The sequence below is a fragment of the Protopterus annectens genome, chromosome 9.part0 (genome assembly GCF_019279795.1).
Source record: "Protopterus annectens isolate FY-2018-M chromosome 9.part0, PAN1.0, whole genome shotgun sequence".
Lineage (NCBI taxonomy): Eukaryota > Metazoa > Chordata > Ceratodontiformes > Protopteridae > Protopterus > Protopterus annectens.
This window is the reverse complement of record NC_056743.1, coordinates 1,352,380,613-1,352,401,981: the sequence shown is the minus strand read 5'-3', so window position 1 is coordinate 1,352,401,981 and position 21,369 is coordinate 1,352,380,613. Positions and strand designations below refer to the sequence as shown.

At 41.8% G+C, this 21,369-nt stretch overlaps 1 protein-coding gene across 1 annotated transcript in view; it reads right to left on the bottom strand.

Moving 5' to 3' along the window:
- Nucleotides 1-21,369, bottom strand: part of ADAM9 (ADAM metallopeptidase domain 9) — a gene marked incomplete in the record, with an annotated part of 1,887,510 nt that overhangs the window by 1,180,614 nt on the left and 685,527 nt on the right. The window contains 1 exon segment of the mRNA XM_044084336.1: nucleotides 13,689-13,858. Within this exon segment, the coding sequence (XP_043940271.1) occupies nucleotides 13,689-13,858 (170 nt within the window).

Genomic DNA, 21,369 nt, shown 5'->3' with positions numbered 1-21,369 from the left:
ACTGATTATTCACATGAGTTGACTGAATGTATTGGTATATTAATGGATATTATTTTGTTTAATAATTTTTTTTAATTTGATATTTTATATAGGCAGAAAGTGGGTGTTGCGGCCTGGGAGCATGAGGTAGTCCTCTCTGACCATATGTACTCCACACAATTATTATATTATAAACAATTTGTGGATGACTTATTTTATGGGAGGGACTGGAAGCAGACCTCTTTAAATTTGTACAATATTTGGAATCTTCCAGTGACTGCTTTAAATTTGTTTTGAATCATTCACGTACCATCACAGATTTTTTTGGATACCAGGATCGCTGTCTGATGGTATTATTAGTAGCTCTTTATATAGAAAACTTTGTAGAAAGAATGCACATTTGCACTATAATAGCATGCATCCTAGACATGTTTTTAAGAATAAGTCCAACAAAGCCCAAACGGGTGGTAAAACAATAAAGCTCAGAGAACGGCACTCTAAGCCACCAAGTTTATTACACACACAAAATCATTAACGCTCACAAATGTACGTTTTCGTTTCACAATACACTTCATCAGATGTGGGCCTGAATAAAAACACTCCCATTTAAATAACCCTCCCTTTACAACTCCACCAATAAAAGCACAGACCATTTAATTAAAAGAACATTCGGACCAAAACAATTAAAAACATACACATGAATTTCATTCATATTTCAAACCAAAAATTCAGTCATATCAATGACTTCCTTTTCCTTATATGTACATTTTTAATCATTTTTAAAAGAAACAGTACTTTATAAGAAAAAAATTTCTAAAACTATTAATAGCAACTTAAAAAATAAATACTTATCTTCGCTATTTGAATATTACCATTGAGACTTATTATTATACAAAGAGATTTGGCTCCATCTTATGGATTGGTTTGGAAACACAAGTCAATTAAATTACAAGTGAATTAAAAATAAAGAATTGTTATAATAAAAAATATAATAAATATTCAATAGTTTCTTCCCATAGACCATTGTGACACCAGCGGCCTTATTTATCTGGCAAAGTGTCAGTCCTGTGATGCTTTCTACATTGGAAAAACTGAACGTAGATTAAGAAAAAGAATATATGAGCATACATATGATGTGCAAAATAAAAAAGACATGAATGCCTTATATAAACATAGCCAAGAATGTAGCCCACTATTTATTTTTTGTCCTGGAAAAAGTGGATAAAAATGACTGGGGTGGTCTATGGGAAGAAACTATTGAATATAAGGAGCTTTGGTGGCAGATCACCCTGGAGGCCAACAAAAAAACAGGAATGAATGAACATATATCTATTGCTTCCCTTTAAAAGCTAAGAGCAGCTAAATTAGAATTATGAAGGATGTCATTGTAAATACCCAATACAATGGTGTTAGGTACATCTCAGCGATTTTAAATAGCATCTGATTCCTGGAGAATTATTAAAACTATTAAATAGTGATTTTAAAGAAATATTTTTAACATCATTTGTGGTTTTAAAATGCATTTGGAAGTTGTTTTTAAAAGTGTTTTATTATAACAATTCTTCTTTATTTTTAATTCACTTGTAATTTAATTTACTTGTGTTTCCAAAACAATCCACAAGATGGAGCCATATCTCTTTGTATAATAATAATAAGTCTCAATGGTAATATTCAAATAGCGAAAAAGTAGTTATGTACTCACCATAACATTCCATCCGAGTAGGTAAACTTCATTTGTCAGCAACCTGTGGGTTTCAAATCCAATACGGATCCGAGCCGACAGCATACCAAGAAAAAGATCCGAGCTCCAAGCTCCTCCCCATATCCATACTACACTGCAACCTCCTTCCAATCGTCAGATCGAGTTTGTCACTCCACATGTGACACCAACAAACTAACCTGAGACCTCTAAACCAAGGACAAACCTCCAGCTCGTGAACTCTGAACATCGAGCTCAGCAAAAATAACGTCAAAGTAAGGGGGAAGGAGGGAGGGACTGTTGCTGACAAACGAAGTTTACCTACTCAGATGGAACATTATGGTGAGTACATAACTTCTTTATCTGAAGTAGTTAACTTCATTTGATCAGCAACCTGTGGGACAGAGTCCCCAGCTACCTGAAATCTTGGGAGGCCCTCAAGGAAGAATATTCCAGAGCACTGCAGAGCCAAAGGAAGCCCTTCCTCTAGACACCAAATCCAGTTTATAATGAGTAATAAAGGTGTGAGAAGGTAGCCGCTGAGCAAATGTTATCCAGGGAAACTCTAGACCAGAATGCTGCAGACATTGCCATAGAACGTGTAGAATGAGCATGAACTCCTACTGGTTCTGATAAACAAATCTCTCTGTATGTTTGTACGATACAAAGGGAAATCCACCTAGCAAGAGTCACTTTTGAAACTAGCTTCCCTAAAAAGGGCTTAGCAAAAGAAACAAAAAGTTGATCAGATTTACGAAAGGCCACAGTCCTGTGCAAATAAAAACATAACTGCCTGTGAACATCCAGCAAATGAAGTTTGTATTCCCCTTTGTTCTGAAAATTAGGGAAAAAGACAGGCAAATTAATAGATTGATTAATGTTGGTCTCAAAAGCAACTTTAGGGAGAAAAGATGAATTAGTCCTGAGAGACACCCTGTCCTTATGAAACACAAGATATGGGGGTTTCATACAAAGAGCTTGAAGCTCCGACACTCTTCTTGCTGAAGTTATAGCCACCAGAAAAACAGTCTTCCATGACAAAAATTTTAAGTCAACTGATGTCGAGGGCTCGAAAGGAGGCGCAACTAAGGCCTGAAGAAGCGCAGTCAGATCCCACAGCGGGGATGGATTCTTAATAGGAGGTCTCAGAAGAAAAGCGCCTTTCAAAAAGGTCTTACAAATTCTGCCAGCAGCGAGAGAGCCTAAATTGTCCCCTACATGGAAATGAGAAATAGCCACCGGCTGGACCTTCACTGTGGAAGAGCTGGCTCCTTGCTGGAAGATACGAGACAAAAAGTTTAATGCCGCTGGGATCGGAGCGGTAAAAGGATCTAGATTTCTCTGTGAAGCCCAAATTAAGAAGCGTCTCCATTTGCTACAGTAAATTTTCCTGGTAGAGGATTTATGTGCCGCAACCAAAATAGATTTAACACGAGAAGAGATACCGGGAGTCCTAGCAACTAGTGGAACTGGAGCAGCCAACTTGTGAGCTTCAGGCTGTCCAGATTCGGAGGAAGCATTCCCGAAGGATGACGAATCAGCTCTGGAATGGGATCCAAGGTGGAGCTATGAGATGAGACCGTAGGTAGGGGAACCAGACTTGACGAGTCCAGAATGGGGCTATGAGGATCAATCTGCTCCCCAACCGGCGAGCTTTCTGTAAGAACTTTATCATGAGCGGAAGCGGGGGATACGTAGAAAGAAGACCGGGTGGCCAAGCATGAATAAGAGAGTCTCTGGGGGCTTCCCCCGTCGTGGGGATTAGAGTGAAAAACTCACTGCACTTCGCGTTGGAAGGCAATGCGAAGAGATCGCAGCAAGGCTGACCCCACTTGAGGAATATCTGTTCCGCTACACAAGGGTTCAGAGACCACTCGTAGGGAGAAAGGATAGTTCTGCTCAATTTGTCCGCCAAGATGTTGGACCGACCCGGAATGTGCATTGCTAACAGAAAGCAGTTGGTGGAGATCGCCCATTCCCAGACTCTTGTGGCTTCTCGGCAAAGGGGATAAGACTTGGTTCCCCCCTGTTTGTTGATATACCAAACCACTGACATATTGTCTGACTGGATCGCAATAGTTCCCAGAGGGAGATAAGCATGAAGGGCCTGCAACGATAAAAGGACCGCTCTCATCTCTAGAACTTTTATATGCAGAACGGTCTCGTTTCGAGTCCACGTGTCTTGAACAGTCCTGCCAAAACAATGCCCCCCCACCCTAGGTGGGAGGCATCCGTGGTCACCATGGCTTGGGGTTGGGGCACAAGAAAGGAACGTCCCTCCTGCAAATTCCGAGATTGTTGCTACCACGTGAGAGAATTTCTGCAAACACTGCTCAGAGGGATTGGAAAATCTAGAGGTTAATGAAGAATCAACCACTGAACTTGCAACATCCACTGTAGAATTCTCATATGCAGACGAGCACAAGGGATCAGGTTGATAGCTGCTGCCATGGACTCTAAGGCTCTCAGGACTAATTCTGCAGGGGGTGCAGAGGACTGCAGAAGCACTAACACAAAGTGCCAGGCTGTCTAGTCTGTCTGGGGTTAAGAATGCCCTGGCCTGACGAGAATCTATTCTCGCCCCTATGAAGTCATAACACTTGAACAGGGTGAAGGGAAGACTTCCTGAGATTTATGGTAATCCCTAGCTGAGGTGATATCTGGAGAAAGAAATCTCTGGCTAGTAAGAGTAAATGCCTGGTGGGGGTGGTGAGGAGCCAGTCGTCCAGGTACAGGAAGACCTAAATGCCCTGAAGTCTCAGGTGGGCCGCTACAACTGTCATGACCTTGGTGAACACCATGGGGGCTGTGGTGAGACCAAAGGGTAGGACCCTGAAATGATAATGACTGGCACCTAGCCAAAAGCAGAGGAACCTCCTAGATCACCTGTCCATCAGAATATGGTAGTACACATCCTTGAGGTCTATCGAGCACAACCAGTCTTCCTCCTGCAGGAAGGGCAGGATGGATTGAAGCATGACCATCCGTAATGTTTCCTTGGCAATGAACAGGTACATTGTTGATAGGTCGAGAAATGGCCTTAGGTCCCGTCTTTTTTGGCACCAAAAAGAACCTGGAATAGATGCCTGATCTGGACTGGTCTGGGGGCACCTGCTGGATGGCTCTTTTTTCTAGTAGCTTTAGTATTTCCAAGTCTGCGGCCTCCCTCTGAGCGGGTGGGACGTCTGAGAGGTGCCTTGTGTAAGGGGGCTTGTTTATGAAGGGAATAGAATAGCCTCTGGATATTATTCAAAGCACCCAGCGATCTGTTGTGATGGACTCCCATTGGGCTAGGTGCATCGAACCCCCAACTGCCTCCAGAGTGGAGCAGTCGGGTAACCCCTCAGGGTTACTGTGCGGGTTGCTCTGAAAAAGGTTCACGTGACCCAAAGTTCTTTGGCCCTCCTCTGCCTCTGGGCCGGCATCCACCTTGTCCCCCTCTGCCTCTGGGGGAGGAGGAGTCCTGAGCGTTCCGGGACTGCTGAGTTTTCCAGAACCACAGCTTCTTTTGCCATCGCTGGTTCCTGGAAAAAGACCTTTGAGGGTTAGAGAAGTGGATCCCGACAGCTGACAGCATCTTCCCTTCTTTCTCGCTCTGGACCAGCGTATCTCGGACAGTCTTCCTGAACAGGGTCAAACCGTCAAAGGGTGCATTAGCGAAGGATGCCTTGAAGGGTTCCAAGAAGTCACAAAGACGGAGCCAGGAGTGACGCCTTAAGGCGATGCTGGACCCGATAGCCCTAGCGGCTCCCTTGGTGGCATGAGAGAGTAAACGCATGGACATATTGGACACAGACTTGAGAGTGCCATATGAGCCAAGAAGGTCCGTTTATCCTCGGCCGACATGGACTCCAGGGGAGATTCAGTGTACTCTTTCAAGAGGTCCCGCTGCAGTCGAATTACGTGGGCCAAGTAATTCAACGCCCTTATAGTAAAGGTGGCTGAAGCAAAAGTCCACTTTCCAAGACAGTCCATAGCCCTGGACTCCTTGTCTGGGATGGTGGACTGAGGAACTTTCTTAGCAAGTTCATTTTTGTGGCCGCCACCACCACTGTGGCATCAACTGGGGAACCTTTGTTCCAAGAAGCTCTATCTGCCGGTGGACTCAATATTTTGTCAGGCCTTTTGGGTATAGGCTCCACAGTGTCCGGTTCCTTCCAAGCTCTGGTGGTGATAAGGTCCACCAGAGGGTCGGCAGGGGGGGACACTCAAGAGGTAGATGGGCCTGTGTCGAATGCCTCCAGGAATACTGACTCATCAGAGGAAGGTTTCTGGGTGGACCACCCCCCCCCAGTGAAGGATTTCCATAATGTCTCCAAAGGAGACGTTTTCGGGAGGTGATTTGGGGGAACCTTCCCCTTCCTCCAAGTCGGTATCCTCAGTGAGGGACTCAGGGGAGTCCAAGTGCCTCCTTTTACACTGGCGTTTGTGAGGGACCTCCTCGGGTGGACTCTCCAGGGAGGGCTCACAAATGGTTTTGTGTTCATCCAAGGGAACTGTCTGGGGCGCAACAGACACAGGCTGTCCCTGGGGGGACTGGATGACGGAAGACAAACCCAGCTGCGAGGGAGCAGGGATGGACCCCGAGGACAGAGTGAGGGGTCTCGATCCTTCAGAGAGAACCCTCTCCGCAACGTCAAATGCCGAGGCAGAACTGGCCTCCCTGAAACTGGTAGTGAGGGTAGCCAAGACCCTTGGATCCGACGAAGGGATCGGAGCCGAAGTTGGAATGGCCGGAACTGTAGGGACGGTATGCCCCGACCACAACGGAGCCGATGACACACTCATCCCCTCAGAACAGACACCCAAATCTCGGCTCTGAGAGCTCGGATCTGAAAGCGAATCTGACAGACTTGAGGGGCATGGCTGGCATAGAGGCCGAAGGCACCATCAGCGCCTACCCCCTGGCTTCGGGCTCCTCGGATCCACAGACTCTGATATCCGATGGTGGATCAGAGAAGGAGCTAATGGGGTGAAAAACGGAGCCGAACTCCCCGCATTGGAAGGAGGGGGCCAGCAACACCCTCATCTGCAGTTGATTTTGTAGAAACCTTCACATCATCCGATCCATGTCTGCTTCAGAGATGCTCAGAGTCGATCTAGAAGACTCCACCGACGCTGGCCAGGAGAGCAGACGCGACGATGACCTCGAGGGTGGTCTAGCCTCCTCCTCTGGCTCCGGAGAAAAACGTGGTGAATGGAGCCGAAGAGAGGATGGCCTGGTAACTTTCACAAGAGACAAAATCACCTTAGCGGGAGGGGCCATAGGATCCAACTCGGCCTGCCACTTGCAGCCCTTGTCTATCTTTATCTTTTTCTTTCTCTGAATGTCTGTCTCCATGTGTTTTTCTTTTATTCTGTCTTTCTTGGCCTCTCTCTCCCTGTGGTAAGGTGGGAGGGTGAGTCCCGGACAGGGGAGGAGGGCCTGAAGGCTGGACAGCCACAGCCGTGGTTGGTGAGGAAGCAGCAGAAGAGGCAGAAGCTGATTCTACAGGTAGAAAACCCACCAGAATTAACTTGTTCCTGCGATCCCGCAGGGCTCGGGGGTTGAAGGCTGCAGGGATCTTGCAGCCGTATGACAAATGGGCCACCCCCAAGCAAACTACACACACAGTGTGACCATCGGCTGGTGACAGCTTTAGGCTACACTCTGTGATCTTAGAGAAAGTCACTTTCTGACATATTAGAAACACACACACACACACACACCCACACCCACACCCACACACACACACACACACACACACACACACACACCCACACCCACACCCACACACACACACACTCTATGGGTGGGAAGGGGGGCCTACACTAACAGAAAGTTAACAACTTTCAAAGTACCAAAAAAAACAATAATTATCGTAAACGTTAACCGTAGAGCGGGATAAACTAATAATTATTACTAAAATTATCAAAGGGGCACACACAGACCAAATGTTTTCGAAAAAAACCCTGACAACTTGCCTGGAGCTCAAAAATCCCGTGCTGGCGAAGCAGTGGTAAACGAGATCTGGGGATTGGAAAGAGGTTGCAGTGTAGTATGGGTAGGGGGGAGGAGCTTGGAGCTCAGATCTTTTGCTTGGTATGCTGCTGGCTCGGATCCGTATCGGATCCGAAACTCAGGTTGCTGATCAAATAAAGTTAACTACTTCAGATGATATGTTAAGTATTTATTTTTTAAGTTATATTATTAATGGTTTTACAAATTTTTTTCTTATAAAGTACTGTTTCTTTTAAAAATGATTAAAAATGTACATATGAGTAAAAGGAAAGTCATTTATATGACTGAATTTTTGGATTGAAATATGAATGAAATTCATATGTTTTTAATTGTTTTGGTCCGAATGTTCTTTTAATTAAATGGTCTGTGCTTTTATTGGTGGAGTTGTAAAGGGAGGGTTATTTAAATGGGAGTGTTTTTATTCAAGCCCACATCTGATTAAGTGTATTGTGAAATGAAAACGTACATTTGTGAGCGTTAATGATTTTGTGTGTGTAATAAACTTGGTGGCTTAGCGTGCCGTTCTTTGAGCTTTATTGTTTTACCATCCATTTGGGCTTTGTTGGAATATTAGTGGTTTTTGTGCCCATTTGGTGTGTTTTTTGGCTTTTATGTTTTTAAGAATACTACTAAAGCCCAGTACCTTAGAATGTCTCGTCTGCACACTAGTGATGATGCATGCAATGAAGCTATGTCCAGTTTGAGTAATGATTTCTTGGCCAGGGGCTATAAGGAACAAGTTTTGAATGATACCCTTAGTAATGTTGCCTCTTTGAGGCTTGATAAGGGTAAACCATTTTTTAACTGTTCGTATGTACCCAAGTCTAATGTTAATACAACTGCCAATAATGTTAGACTGTCTTTAACCTATGGGAATAATATGCAGCAGGTTTGCAACACAGTTAATAAATTTTGGCAGATACTTCTCTTTGATGATAAGATCAAGGCTATTGTGGGAGATAAACCTAGATATACCTTCAAAAACAATTTATCACTCAAGCGGCAGCTTTGTTACAAATCTATGACTACGTCTTCTGTAGTATCTGATTGCAAAGGTACTTTTCTTTGTAGATCTTGCAAAGCCTGCTGTCATATTTCGACTACAGCTGTTTTTCAACATCCTACTAATGACTTTTTCTTTACACCAAGGTTTTATGCAGATTGCAGATCTCAGGGTTTGATTTATTTAGCCAAGTGCAGAAACTGCACCTCATTTTATGTGGGGAAAACAGAATGTTGAAAGAAAGAATTCTGCAGCATTTAGGTAACATTAGACATAATAATTTACTTAATGCCTTGGCTAAGCATGTTTCTGTATTACCTGGACATAGCTTTGAATTTACTGTTTTACAACTTGTACATATGAATAAAAGGGGGGGGGGTGATTACAATAATAAACTTGAAACTGCAGAGACTAAATGGATAGTTAAGCTGCAGGCAGACAAGCTGCCTGGCATTAGTGCATCTGTACTTTTAAAACTTATCCTTAAGAGATGCAGTATACATCTGTAATTGAATGGTTCTGATAATTGGCTGCCTGTGCATTTTTATTATATTATGGTTTTGATTTATTTTAAGTCTGTGGATCTGATGAAGCACAGTGTGTGAAAGCACTTATCCTTTGCTTTTGTAATAAAATTTTAAGAACAGCAGCTCTGGTGGATGCCTGGTTTATTGTGTTTCTAGGTTTATGGTCATCAAAGTTGACAGATGACTGTAAATTGGGAGACATTTATTTGTTCCTCCACTGACATAGAATTTCTCCCAACATGGGCTAGATTATGTTAACAACTGATGCAAGAACAATGGCCTCAAACTAAGCATGTAAAAATATAGTACAGTTCATTTCCACATCCTACCACATAAGAAAGAAATACACGCCTAAAATCAGATACTGTTATAAGGGATCTAAGCATTCTTGTTGACAACTCCTTATCTTTTTTTGACAATCCTATCTCCACAGTAGTTCGTCTTGCTCTTCTATTTTCCAAAGGCATCTCCTTTAGGTCAAAAGACATCTTTGTTCACTTTTATTCATCTCTCATCAGACCAACTAGCAAATATAAGGCACCTTTTGCCATGCATTTGTCTAAACATATCACTCAACTTCAGAGATCTCAAAGATTTCCAATTAAAAAATCAATGGCCTCAAGCTCCTCTGTTATCGAGACCGACTAGCAGACCTCTCTATGTCTTCAGTCTGTACTACACTCTTATATGTTGTGTCTAGATTTCGAGCAATGAAGATCTAACTCTCCATGACTTCCCATTCCTTAGCAAAACAAATGGCTCAAAGTAATCAAGTAACGCGACTAAACTTTCACCAGCAGATAAATAAAACAAGTTGGAATGACACAGTCATATCCCGACATATTCCCCACTTCTGAAACAATCTTCTATTACACAGCACCCTTGTCACCATCAGGATAAACCAAGATAACTGGATGGGCATCCTCAAATCCTTCAACCCTGGTCTATCTTATGCTGCCATCCTTGAGGCTGGAGGGAATTTCTGAATACGGTTTACTGGCTATAGGTTTGGAAGGACTTGCAGACTTGGTTGCCTAGTACTTTCCTGTGAGACTATGAACTACTACTGTATAAAGAAAGCAGACCAATACTGAAATACAAACTCAATGTCCTAAAGGGATCAACAATGAGTGAAGCTGTAGATAGCTAACTTGACTGAAATCATGCGCTCATTGTTTCTGGGTTCACTTTCTGGTTTTCAAAATCTGCTGAATTTTAAGTTGATGTTTCACTCCTTGGAAGCCTCTCTACAGATGTGCCAGGAGTTTCTATTTTGATTATTTAAGTATCAATGTCAACCGGTCATTTTTTTTAATCCTAAAATCTAACACCAATTACAGAAAATTCTCACGAAAAGTGGCTTAACTGAACCCTTCTTACTGTACCATACTGTTAAAATTTACACATGTAAATATTTTGTATAACTTTAGTCAAACTGTAGTTGACGTGATGTGATCAATACAAGCAGCACATCTTTCCATTTAAATTTCTATGACTTGTGCTACATGTAATATGATGCTTCTCCGTTATACAGCACCCAAACATTCTCATCCTGTTGCACTTGACTATTTTTCTACTGTCACAGATAATGACTGAAAGGGAGTTAATGTTTTCTTTCCCTTCCTACTGACAACAGGTACCACACAGTTCTGTTTTTAGCACTTTGTTCACTCTGTATACACTTCTTCTTGGACAAAATTCTCAAAAGAGAGAAGCTTAAACTTATCACCATGCTGATGGCATGCAGCTGTACCTCTCCCTTCCTCAATATTCTGAATCTGCCTTAAACATATTAGCTTCAAACACCAAATGTATCCATGATTTGGTGGGATCAACAGTCAGTTGGAGGAAACTTAGTACTTCTAGGACTGTGGCCATAGCCATTCATGCTACCATTCATAATTAATCTTTTCCAGTTTTATCCCGGTATCTGCACCGACAGCAAACTACAACTCTAGTAGAGAAATCATCCTAGTCAGGATCTTTAACCAGCTTTTTTGGTGAGAGATTTTTTTTCTTCCTCAAACACATTTATTGAATTATCACTTGTGACACAGGCAAACATACATTCATAAAAAAGTAATCAAACTATATTAACATATCAAACATTATGCTTCGCATATATTGCTATATTATCATATAACCTAAGCAATATTACATACATTATTCAATTCCTGCCTTTTTTAAAGAACATCTTTATTAAACCATCACTTACTACATAAAAAAAAATCATACATTTATATAAATGAAAACAAACCACACAGACACAATCATAGCTGCAAGCATTTTACATATACTGACACATTCCCAGTTACAAACATTATGCACCACTTATAATCTACCCAAATCTTTCTCACTCGAACATTACATAGCTCATTTAAGTCCTTTCACCTTTTAGACCTCATTCCTTCCTTGTATGCATTGTTCCAAAAATTCCCATTTTTTTTCCTATGTAGTTTACTCCTACCCTTTTCTAAAAATCTCAATTCCAGTTGTTTATCTCTGTTACTATATTCGCTACTTCCAGTATAGTCTGTTTAGATTTTGATTTCTATTTTCTAGCAATTGCTTTTTTGGCAGCCACCATTATTAGACACAAAAAGGCCTTACCATGCCTAACCAATTCCAATTCTGTACCATAGCTCAGAAAAATCATCTCCCTCGTCATACTAATCTGCCCACCCAGCATCTCTGATAGTGCATCCCGTAGAGAATCCTTAAAGTCTGCCAACTCACCTCACTCCCAGAAAATATGCTCCCAATTACCTCCAACACTTATTGTCTGCCTGAGGAAAAATTCTCTTGAGTTTACTTTGGGTATAAGAATATCTATGTAAACATTTCCAGGTAAAAATCCTAAATCTTCTAGATTTTGTGGCATACTTGTAAGACATAGATATATCCATCCTCCCACTGTGAGAGATCTTGATCTCTTTAAATCTTTCTTTGGCACCTGATACTGTGGGACCATGGGATCCTGCTAGATCATTTGAGATATCACTGCTGTATCTCAGCTAGTGTTTTGGAATGGTTTCCCTTATAATTTTTTGGATGTCCTCTGAGGATTATGTGTGGAGTTAATGCCCCCTCTCCACTAAATGTACCCACAGGTAGCCATGGAAAAACTAAAATCCATAGAGCAAATAAAGGATGGCTGCTATACAAACCATGACCAATGAGGGACAAAAGACAATAATTCAAATATACTGGCTAAAACTGTGGATAACAACAAGGGCTAAAACATCATAATATCAAATAAAGAAAAACATTACATAAAACAGCACACAAACCAACCCAGGAAAGGCCTCAACTACCACAAGCTGTTGACACCTGGTAAAATATTTTAAAACGATTGACAAAAACTGAAAAGCCCACCAGTAATTAAGATGACAACTAATGTGTAAAACACAAATGAGAGCTGAATGGCACAACAAAATTCCTAAGCTCAAAAACAAAATAACTGGTAAAAAAGCAGCAAGAGGTCACTTGAGTCTCAGAAAAATACTAGATTAATACAAAGAAGCTAACTCAATAATACAATATATACAATACACAAAATAAAAAAGTCAATCCAAAACACTAAAATGTTTGGTAAAGTACTTACACAGTCTGTCACTTTTATACCCTTATACAAGTCATTTTCAAATTTAATGAACACACAGATCAGTTAAGCAAGCTGGCGAGAGAAAATGCAGATCTACTTTCCAATTCAATGACAAGTCCTGATTAGTGATAGCAGCAGGTTAGTATCAAAATAATAAGGGTCTATATTACATCAACGGACGATTAAACGTTCGTATCTCTAAAGGCTGACCTTTAGAGATCGAGCATTTAAATGTTTGAAGATGTAACAAAAAAAAAAAAAAAAAAAGAAAGAAACAGGTTTTAGCAGTGGGACAAACCCCCCACACCCCCCGCTACTTAAATATACCAACTCCAAGATCGCACATCAGTGCACTACAATGCGGAAACGGGAAATTTCCCTTTCCCTACACTGTAGCGCGATCTTGGAGTTGGTATATTTAAGAGGGGGGGTGCAGGGGGGCTTGCCCCCCTGCTTACACCCTTTGGTTTTTCGTTTTGTTACTTTTTTTTATATATATATATATATATATATATATATATATATATATATAAAGATTTTTGAACGATTAACTGTTCGATCTGTAAAGGTCAACCTTTACAGATTCGAACATTTAATAGTTCTTTAATCTAATATAGACCCATATAACAAAAAAAACTTGAAAGAAATGCCTGACAAATTAACAGGCAGCCTTTACAAAGAGAAGCTTGCCAGCCACTTGTCAATGAACAACTTGGAGGGGTCTAATCCTCCACTAGAGGTATGCCGCACTGGGATAAGCTGCAGAGAGGTCAAAAGGGGATAAATGAAGCAATAAGTCTGAGGTACAGACAGTGTATAGATCAGGCAAGAACTGGTTCACGTTCAGCTAGAAAAAGAAAATAAAAAATTCTTACAGAATAAGTTGAGCGCTGTCATGCCTTCGGCGTGGAAGGAGTTCTTTTTCTCTCCACTGGACAAATCTGGACAGCACTTCTCCTGCATTTCCATCAGTGTTAACCTTGTTCTGATCTGTCCAAATCTCCAAGCCAACCAGCACAATCCGTACATTAAGCATGATGTAAATCTGAATCCAAAGATGAGAAACAAAAAAAAAAAAAAAAACTTTAATCCCGTCAGATAAAGCACAACTGGGTCAAAAAAATGTGACTTCAAACAGCATAATCAGAAGTCTCATTCTGCTCCTGTAAACACCACATTAAAGTGAACAAAACTAAGATCTCATACATACCATCCACTCTGCTTATTAATACATTCTGAAATCACAACTCTGATCTCACTAGTCACTGGCTATGTGGCATCTGCATGCTCTCCCTGTGCCTGCAGGGGTACTCTGGTTTCCTATTACATCCCAAACCATGGAAGCTACTTGACTGCTCTAAATTGTCCATATACACTGGGTCCAGACCATGCATAACACGACTTTACTAACCCACTTAATAAAAGAATAAATTTAATGCACTTCACTATAAACAAGGACAGTACAGCAAACCTGTCTTCCTTTCAAATGTACTGTGGTACTTATATTTTTAATACAGCTCTGACTTCAGATGTGTACATTTTTCTGTTCTCCCTTTTACTACACTATGACTACCACACATAACTGAGCACCTCTAAACCCCAAACTTTTTCTTAGTGTTCACTCACACTATTCATTACTGGTATGCCCAGATATGTTCTTTCATATAGAAGGTGCACACATGAAAACCTTGTGGATATTCCCTTACTAAGGAACAGGAAAGGTAGCATCAGTGGGCAGGTTAGGAAACAGCAGCAGCAATCATCCATGCATGCAGCAGACTAAGAATCCCCCATGAGAAGCGGTGCATACAGTGATATAAGACATGCAGTACGTGAGCTACTACATACTGTGCCTAAGACACCTGAAATGTTTCACATCCCTTACACTGCTGCATTCTGTTTGCTGGGTTCCATTAAAAAGCAAGTAACAGGTCTCTCAAGTCAGTTATCAGTACCCCAAAAAATGCCTCAACATTCTACTAAATGTGTAGTCTCCCACTGGTTATGGGCTTAATTTCACAATCTACTTATATTGTTAAAATTAAAGATATTTTTACAATTATTATTTCATATCTAGAGGCGTTTCCCCACTACTACTCATCTTCCTCCTTTTTATGGAATATGCCTCCTTATTCTTCTGCCAAATTAACTCAACATTACAGCCTGCTGACTAACACCAGCAGTTTTCAACTTTAAATATAACCGAAGCCAAACTGCAGTTTGCTAAGACCTTTCCTTTGCACCTGACATGTTACTTAGGCCCTGTATTCTTTTAGCAAGGAAGCTCTATGGATTCCAATTGCTGGTCATGCCTGGTTAGGTACATACCAATGGGGGCATTGTACTCAATTATAGGTCTGATTGAAGCTGTACACAGTGGAATAATGACTTCCCCTTTGATCTAGATGCTGCTTGTTTGTTTACAAGTTGCACAACATAGAAAGATTTCCTTACTACAGCGGACACACAAGGGTCAAAGGCTAGATTATGGTCTGTGTGTGTCCCCATGTCATAACTCTTAGAGGTGTGTTGTCAATATGACAGTTACTAGGGGTGGATAACTTCCCAAAGGATGCATTTCTTGGCATTTAGTTTTAGTCAATGGCTCTGACAGCAGCTGTTTGTCTGTATCAGCCCTTCCTGGAGAACAGTTGTGTTGGCTGGGGGATTCAATTACAGCTCCTAATTTGCAATCATCTGCAAATTGAGTCAGCCAAAGACCATCAACATTGGCCTTGACTTCAAAGAAGTAAAGGCCAAAAGGGAGCAGTCCCAGACCCATCTCCAAGGGGATCTGCTTGAGATTGGCCTCTCTGTAGATGTGGGCTGCCCAGTTCTAACTTTTTGGGTCCTATGAGCCAGTTGCTTAGCCATCAGGTGACATACGGATTTGTACCTAACCTCTTGAGTTTGTCAACACCCTAGTGAGGTATTGTGTCAAATGCCTTGGTCAGGTCAAGATAGGCATTGTGAACCATTGTGCCCTCATCCATTGCTTTGGTGACCTTCTCAAAGAAGTCCACCGGGTTCAGTAGACATGACGTGCCCTTGACAAAAACAAATTGGGTTGAGGCCAGTGTCTGGAGGTTTCCTATATCATTACTGATCATTTCCATGATAATTCTTTCCATGGTTTTGCATATTAGTCTGGTGAAACTTATGGGTCTGCAGCTTCTAGGGTCTGTAGATGGGCCACCTTTGTGCAGAGGGATGACTGTTGCTGTTCTCCATTCATAAGGCTTGACGACTGTTTGGAGGTTACAGTTAAACAGCAATTCTAGAGGGCCTGCTATATAAAAGGCATCCTGGGATATTGTCTAAGCCCACTGATGCAGTGCTCTTGACCTTGCAGCAAGCATTAAAGGACCTGTTCCCTAGTGTTAGCAGGGGGAGTTATATTTAATGGCATTTCCTGAGGGAAGCATGAGAGGGAGAGAGGGGTAAAGTTGTAAAAGAACTTGTCAGCCACTAGGTTTGCTACAGCTTCTGGCTCAGTATAGGTGGCTCCATTAACAATGAGCTCGGCCCACAATTGTGTATTGCCTTTAAGATTGCAGACATAGCTAAAGAATGCATAGTCTTTGTCCTTGGTCTGGGAGACCAAATTTACTACAAATTTGGCTTTTATTGTCCTCCGAGTTGTTTGTTTAGTTTGATGACAGTGATTTTAACATGTTGGGTGCTGCACCTCTTAATTTTTGCCATGTTTTCTTCCTTCTGTTATACAGCCTATTAATGTTGCGATTCTCAAGGGAGGCTTGTTTTTTGAGTTAGTTCTGTACTTCTTGGTGGGTACAACTGCTTCTATGCAGCTATTAACATGCTTTTATAGGGTTTCTGTAAGCAGTTCCAAGTAGGCAGCAGTGTTCTCAGGGTTTATGGGGGCTTGAAATTTTGCCGGCCTGTCACTTAATAGTAGGAAGTCAGCCTTAATGCAGTTTGTGAATATTCCAGGGTTAGCTAGGGTTCCAGGTTTTATTTTTACCTCAAAGAAGACCATTTTGTGGTCTGACCCTACTAGAGAAAACATTACACTATGGGGTGTGCAGCAATCTCCCATATTAGTGAGGACCAGATCCAGCATGGTTGTACCCTTGTTGGTATACTGACAATCTGGTCTAGGGAGTTTGTGTTTATAAAATCCAGGAATCTCTGTGCCTGTACATTTAGTGCTATATATGATTCCCAGCCAACAGTGAGGCAATTAAAGGTACTGGGTTGGATGGTGAGTGTTTCCAATAAGTTTAAATACATGGTATGGGTTTCCTGGGTCACAGAGGGGGACCTATAGCTTGCAAAGAAGTGGTATTGGATTTTGTCTATGGTGATTTGAATGTGGAGAAGTTCAAGTGCATTGTCCTGCTTGACCAGCCTAAAAAAGATATTATGGGGAGGGCATTGTTGGCAAAGCAGCATTGTCCGTTAACCATCTTCAATGCTGACAAACACTGCACCCTCTTAGAATGACACAAGAAACTAAGCCAATTATTAAAGTCAGTCATCTTTTGTTCTTATTGTAGTCCCCTCTAAAGGGAAGGTGGGTGGGAAACAGTACTGTAGAAGTGATCTACTTGAACATCTACTGTGATAAGTTATTTATACAACTGCACAATGCTTATTATTAGATCATTGATAGAGTATTCTTTATATCTGTGACAACTCCCAGAGCTTAAACAAATTGGGTGAATATACAGAGGTGACTACTGCTGAGTATGCCTTGCATGACCATCTTAGCAAACCCAGCCCTGGCCGTGGACTGAGAGTCTGATTTGTAATGTCTGGTAATGTACTGACAGCTGAGTGGGAGTCGGCACTGTGCATAAAGATTCTAATACTGGCAGCTGCCCTGTTACTATAAGCCATTAACTGTCCCTGACAGCTGTTTCCCTTTGGCTGTGTAGCAGAAAAGGAAACTGTTAGAAAGCCACTTGGAAAATGATTGTTCTGACAAAGCTTGTCCCATTTTTCTCTCTGCCAGAGAGGAACTGGTCGGTCTTTCTGAACTTTTTTGCCCTGTCTAGCTAACAGCTCAGCTGCCTGTGCACATCCAGGAAGTGAATAATTCTTTACCTACTTCTATTCTTGGTTGAATAGATTGAAATAGTGCAAATTCTGACTCTAGCAGGCAGGAAGGTAGTAAAGATTGGTCCTAAGACTCCCCCTTGTCCTTGTGGAAAACCAGAAAGGGTGGTATGTATGTAAGGGCTTAAAGTTCCAACACTCTCCTGGTTAAGGTAAATGAAACCACCAAAACTGTCTTCCAAGTCATGAAATGAAATGATGATGAGGTTGTTAGCTTGAAGAGGTCTTCAGCTTGAAGAGGTCTTCAGCTGGTCTTTCCAGAACACAATGTAGGTCCTGAGAGTGTGTCCCTTGCTTCCTTGATCGCCATATGTGAATCACCCCATCCCCCAAGAAACTGTCTGACTGGAAACCAATTAGTGAGAGGAGGTTCGAAGGGATTGGACAAAAAAGATGAAAGATAAATGAAACTTAATGAGATGCAAGCCAGGGAATGACTAAGGGTACCTCTATGCTTTTTCATTGCTTATTTTGTTTCTTCAGTGATACTTAAATGCATACAGTAGATCTTTGGCCTTGTTACTATTTTTTTAACCTGCCTACCCTGACTATAAATTGAGATTTGAAAGCTCCTACCATTCTCATCTCATCTGTTCATTTTACTTAACAATGAAAGATCAAAACTAGGAATGACTTCCTTATATGCTTAAAACTTAAGTTTAAAAACATGATAAAGACTGTAACATCCAAATAGAATCAGCTATAATCTCCCTTAATCTCCTGTACAGTGATAATGCACATGACAATCATAAAACTGAATACTTTTGGCACTGTTCACAACACTAAAAATCACTCCCTAACAGCCCTAAATATACACTTGATACCACTCTCACTGAAGCCCATTATACAGATTCCTGAAACCATGGACATGCATTTTCTTTCCGTCTCTGTAGCAAGTTTGGTAGAACTAGGCATCCCGAGACAATGTAGACATTGTCACATATTTACTGACAACCATCTAATTCTTAAACAATCTGATGTAATATGCGAGGGCCTAGAAATAACATCAAGCATGTAATGCTTAGTAAAAGTGTGTACAGAGGACCAAGTAGCAGCCTCATGGATGGAAATGGTATCCAAATCCTTGAAATGGCACCTAAAGAAGCAACTGCCCTAGCAGAATTTACCTTTACCGATGATGAATGACATCTTCCATGAAAGGAATAACAAAAAGAAATGGAGTTAGAAATCTAGGAGGAGATGGTTTGCTTAGAAACAGCCAAACCCAAAGTCCTGGGATGAAAAAAAAAGCTGCTCAAATTTGTGAATAACTTCAGTTTTATCCAAATAATATCTCAGCTGTCCATGCAAATCCAAAGTGTGAATAACCTTATCTCACTAGTAGACTGAACAAGTAAAGGAAGAAATATGAATAGGCTGATAAAGGGACAGCTCATTAACTACCTTGGGTATAAAAGGAGGATTGGAACAAAGAGGCACCTTGCCTCTGTGAAAAACTAAAAAAGGAGGAATAGCCATAACAGCCTCAAGTTCAGACACCCTCTTGGCTAAAGTGAGACCCAAAAGTCAGACAGCACTTGGTTTGTCAGGAAAAAGAGACTTCTGGGGCACAGAAGGATGGGTAGCTTTAGCAGGAAGAGCCCATTTCCCACCCTTCTTACCCTAGAGGGGAAGGCAAGACTGCCTGAGACAGTACAGTTGTGTACACCTACCATAAATGTAGATGTTCGAGTGTCTTCACTGTTGCAGTCATAACTGTAGGGGTGCTCCTGCCGGCAGGCAGCCCGAGGTCGGACAGAATCCCAAAGTCTGCGGCTGTATAAGCTAGTATCCGGTACATAGCCCTCAGCCAACGCCATCTTCTCCAGCCTTTCTTGCCCTAGATGTCAGAAGTCCCCAACAAATCAACAATGAATCCAACAAGGAAACACAAATACACCACAAAAATGAGAGAAAGAGGGGATAGGAGGGAGAAGCCCGACTGCAACAGTGAAGACACTCGAACATCTACATTTATGGTAGGTGTACACAACTGTACTATGTTCTTCGTGTTTCACTGTTGCAGTCATAACTGTAGGGTGGAATCCCAAAGCAGTGTAGAGAGGGAGGAGGCTTTAGACAGAAGAAGGGGAGGCAAGAATACCCTGCAAGACAGCAGAGGCAAAGCCTGCCCTAGACTTAGAAAACAAAGGGAGATTGTAGTGCTTGGAAAAAGTATGCACAGAACTCCAAGTGGCAGCTTCCAAGATATCCTTGGTAGGTACTCCTCTGAGGAAAGCTGAAGAAGTAGCAGCTGCTCTAGTAGAATGACTTCTAATGGTCCCTGGAAACTGTTCCCCATGATGAGTGTAACAAAATCTGATTCCATAAGCAATCCATTTGGAAATAGTTTGTTTAGAAATAGGTTTTCCAAGAGAACTGGAGGCAAAGGATACAAATAATTGGTTAGACTTTCTGAAATCTTTAGTCTTGTCCAAGTAAAATCGCAACTGTCTGTGCACATCCAATGAATGCAAAATCCTTTCCCCTTTATTTTGAGGATTTGGAAAGAAAGTAGGAAGGTGAATAGTCTGATTCAAGGCCACTTTCGAAATTACCTTAGGCATGAAAGTAGGATTGGTCCTCAAGGATACTCTGTCCTGATGGAAAATAAGGTATGGTTCCACAGCCATGAGAGCTTGCAACTCTGAGACCCTTCTGGCAGATGTCAAAGCTAACAAAAGAACAGTCTTCCAAGATAAAAACTTAATATCTGAAGATGCAGCAGGCTCAAAAGGAGGCAAAGTAAGTTTTTCTAAAACATAATTAAGATCCCAGGCAGGGACAGGAGGGGTCCTTGGAGGTCGAAGTTTTAGCCCCTCTCAAGAACTGCTTCACCAAAGGATGTGAAAAACAGGAGGATCAGAACTGAAATGCAGAGATAGCAGAAGCATGAATCTTAATGGAAGAAAAGGAAAGCCCCTTAGATAAAAGTTCCGAAAGGTAAAGCAAAATAGAGGAGAGATCAGGAACCTGAGGATCAGAGCCTCGGTCCTGCATCCAAATAGAAAACCTCTTCCATTTAGAGGCATAAGATTTCCTAGTGCTAGGCCGTCTAGCTTCCAAAAGAACATCCAAAACTTGTTTGGGAAGACTAGAGGCAATCAAATTCCTTTGAAGAGCCAAGCTGCCAAGCAAAGGGTCTTGAGGTTGGAATGTAGTAACTGACCCTGATGCTGGGACAGAAGCTTAAGGGTTCAGTGGAAGAATCCAAGGAGGCCCGAGAACAGGAGCTTTAAGGTTGGATACCAAAACTGTCGAGGCCAATTTGGAGCAATCAAGATGAGGAACTTGGGCCTGTCCTGCTTTATCTTCAGTAGTACCCGAGGCAGTAGAGGAAGAGGAGGGAAGGCATATGCTGAAAGGCTTCTCCAGCTGAAAGACAGGGCATCCACTCTCCATGCTGTTTTGTGGAAGGACCTGGTGCAAAAGCGAGGAAGCTGATGATTGAGATGGGATGCAAACAGATCTATC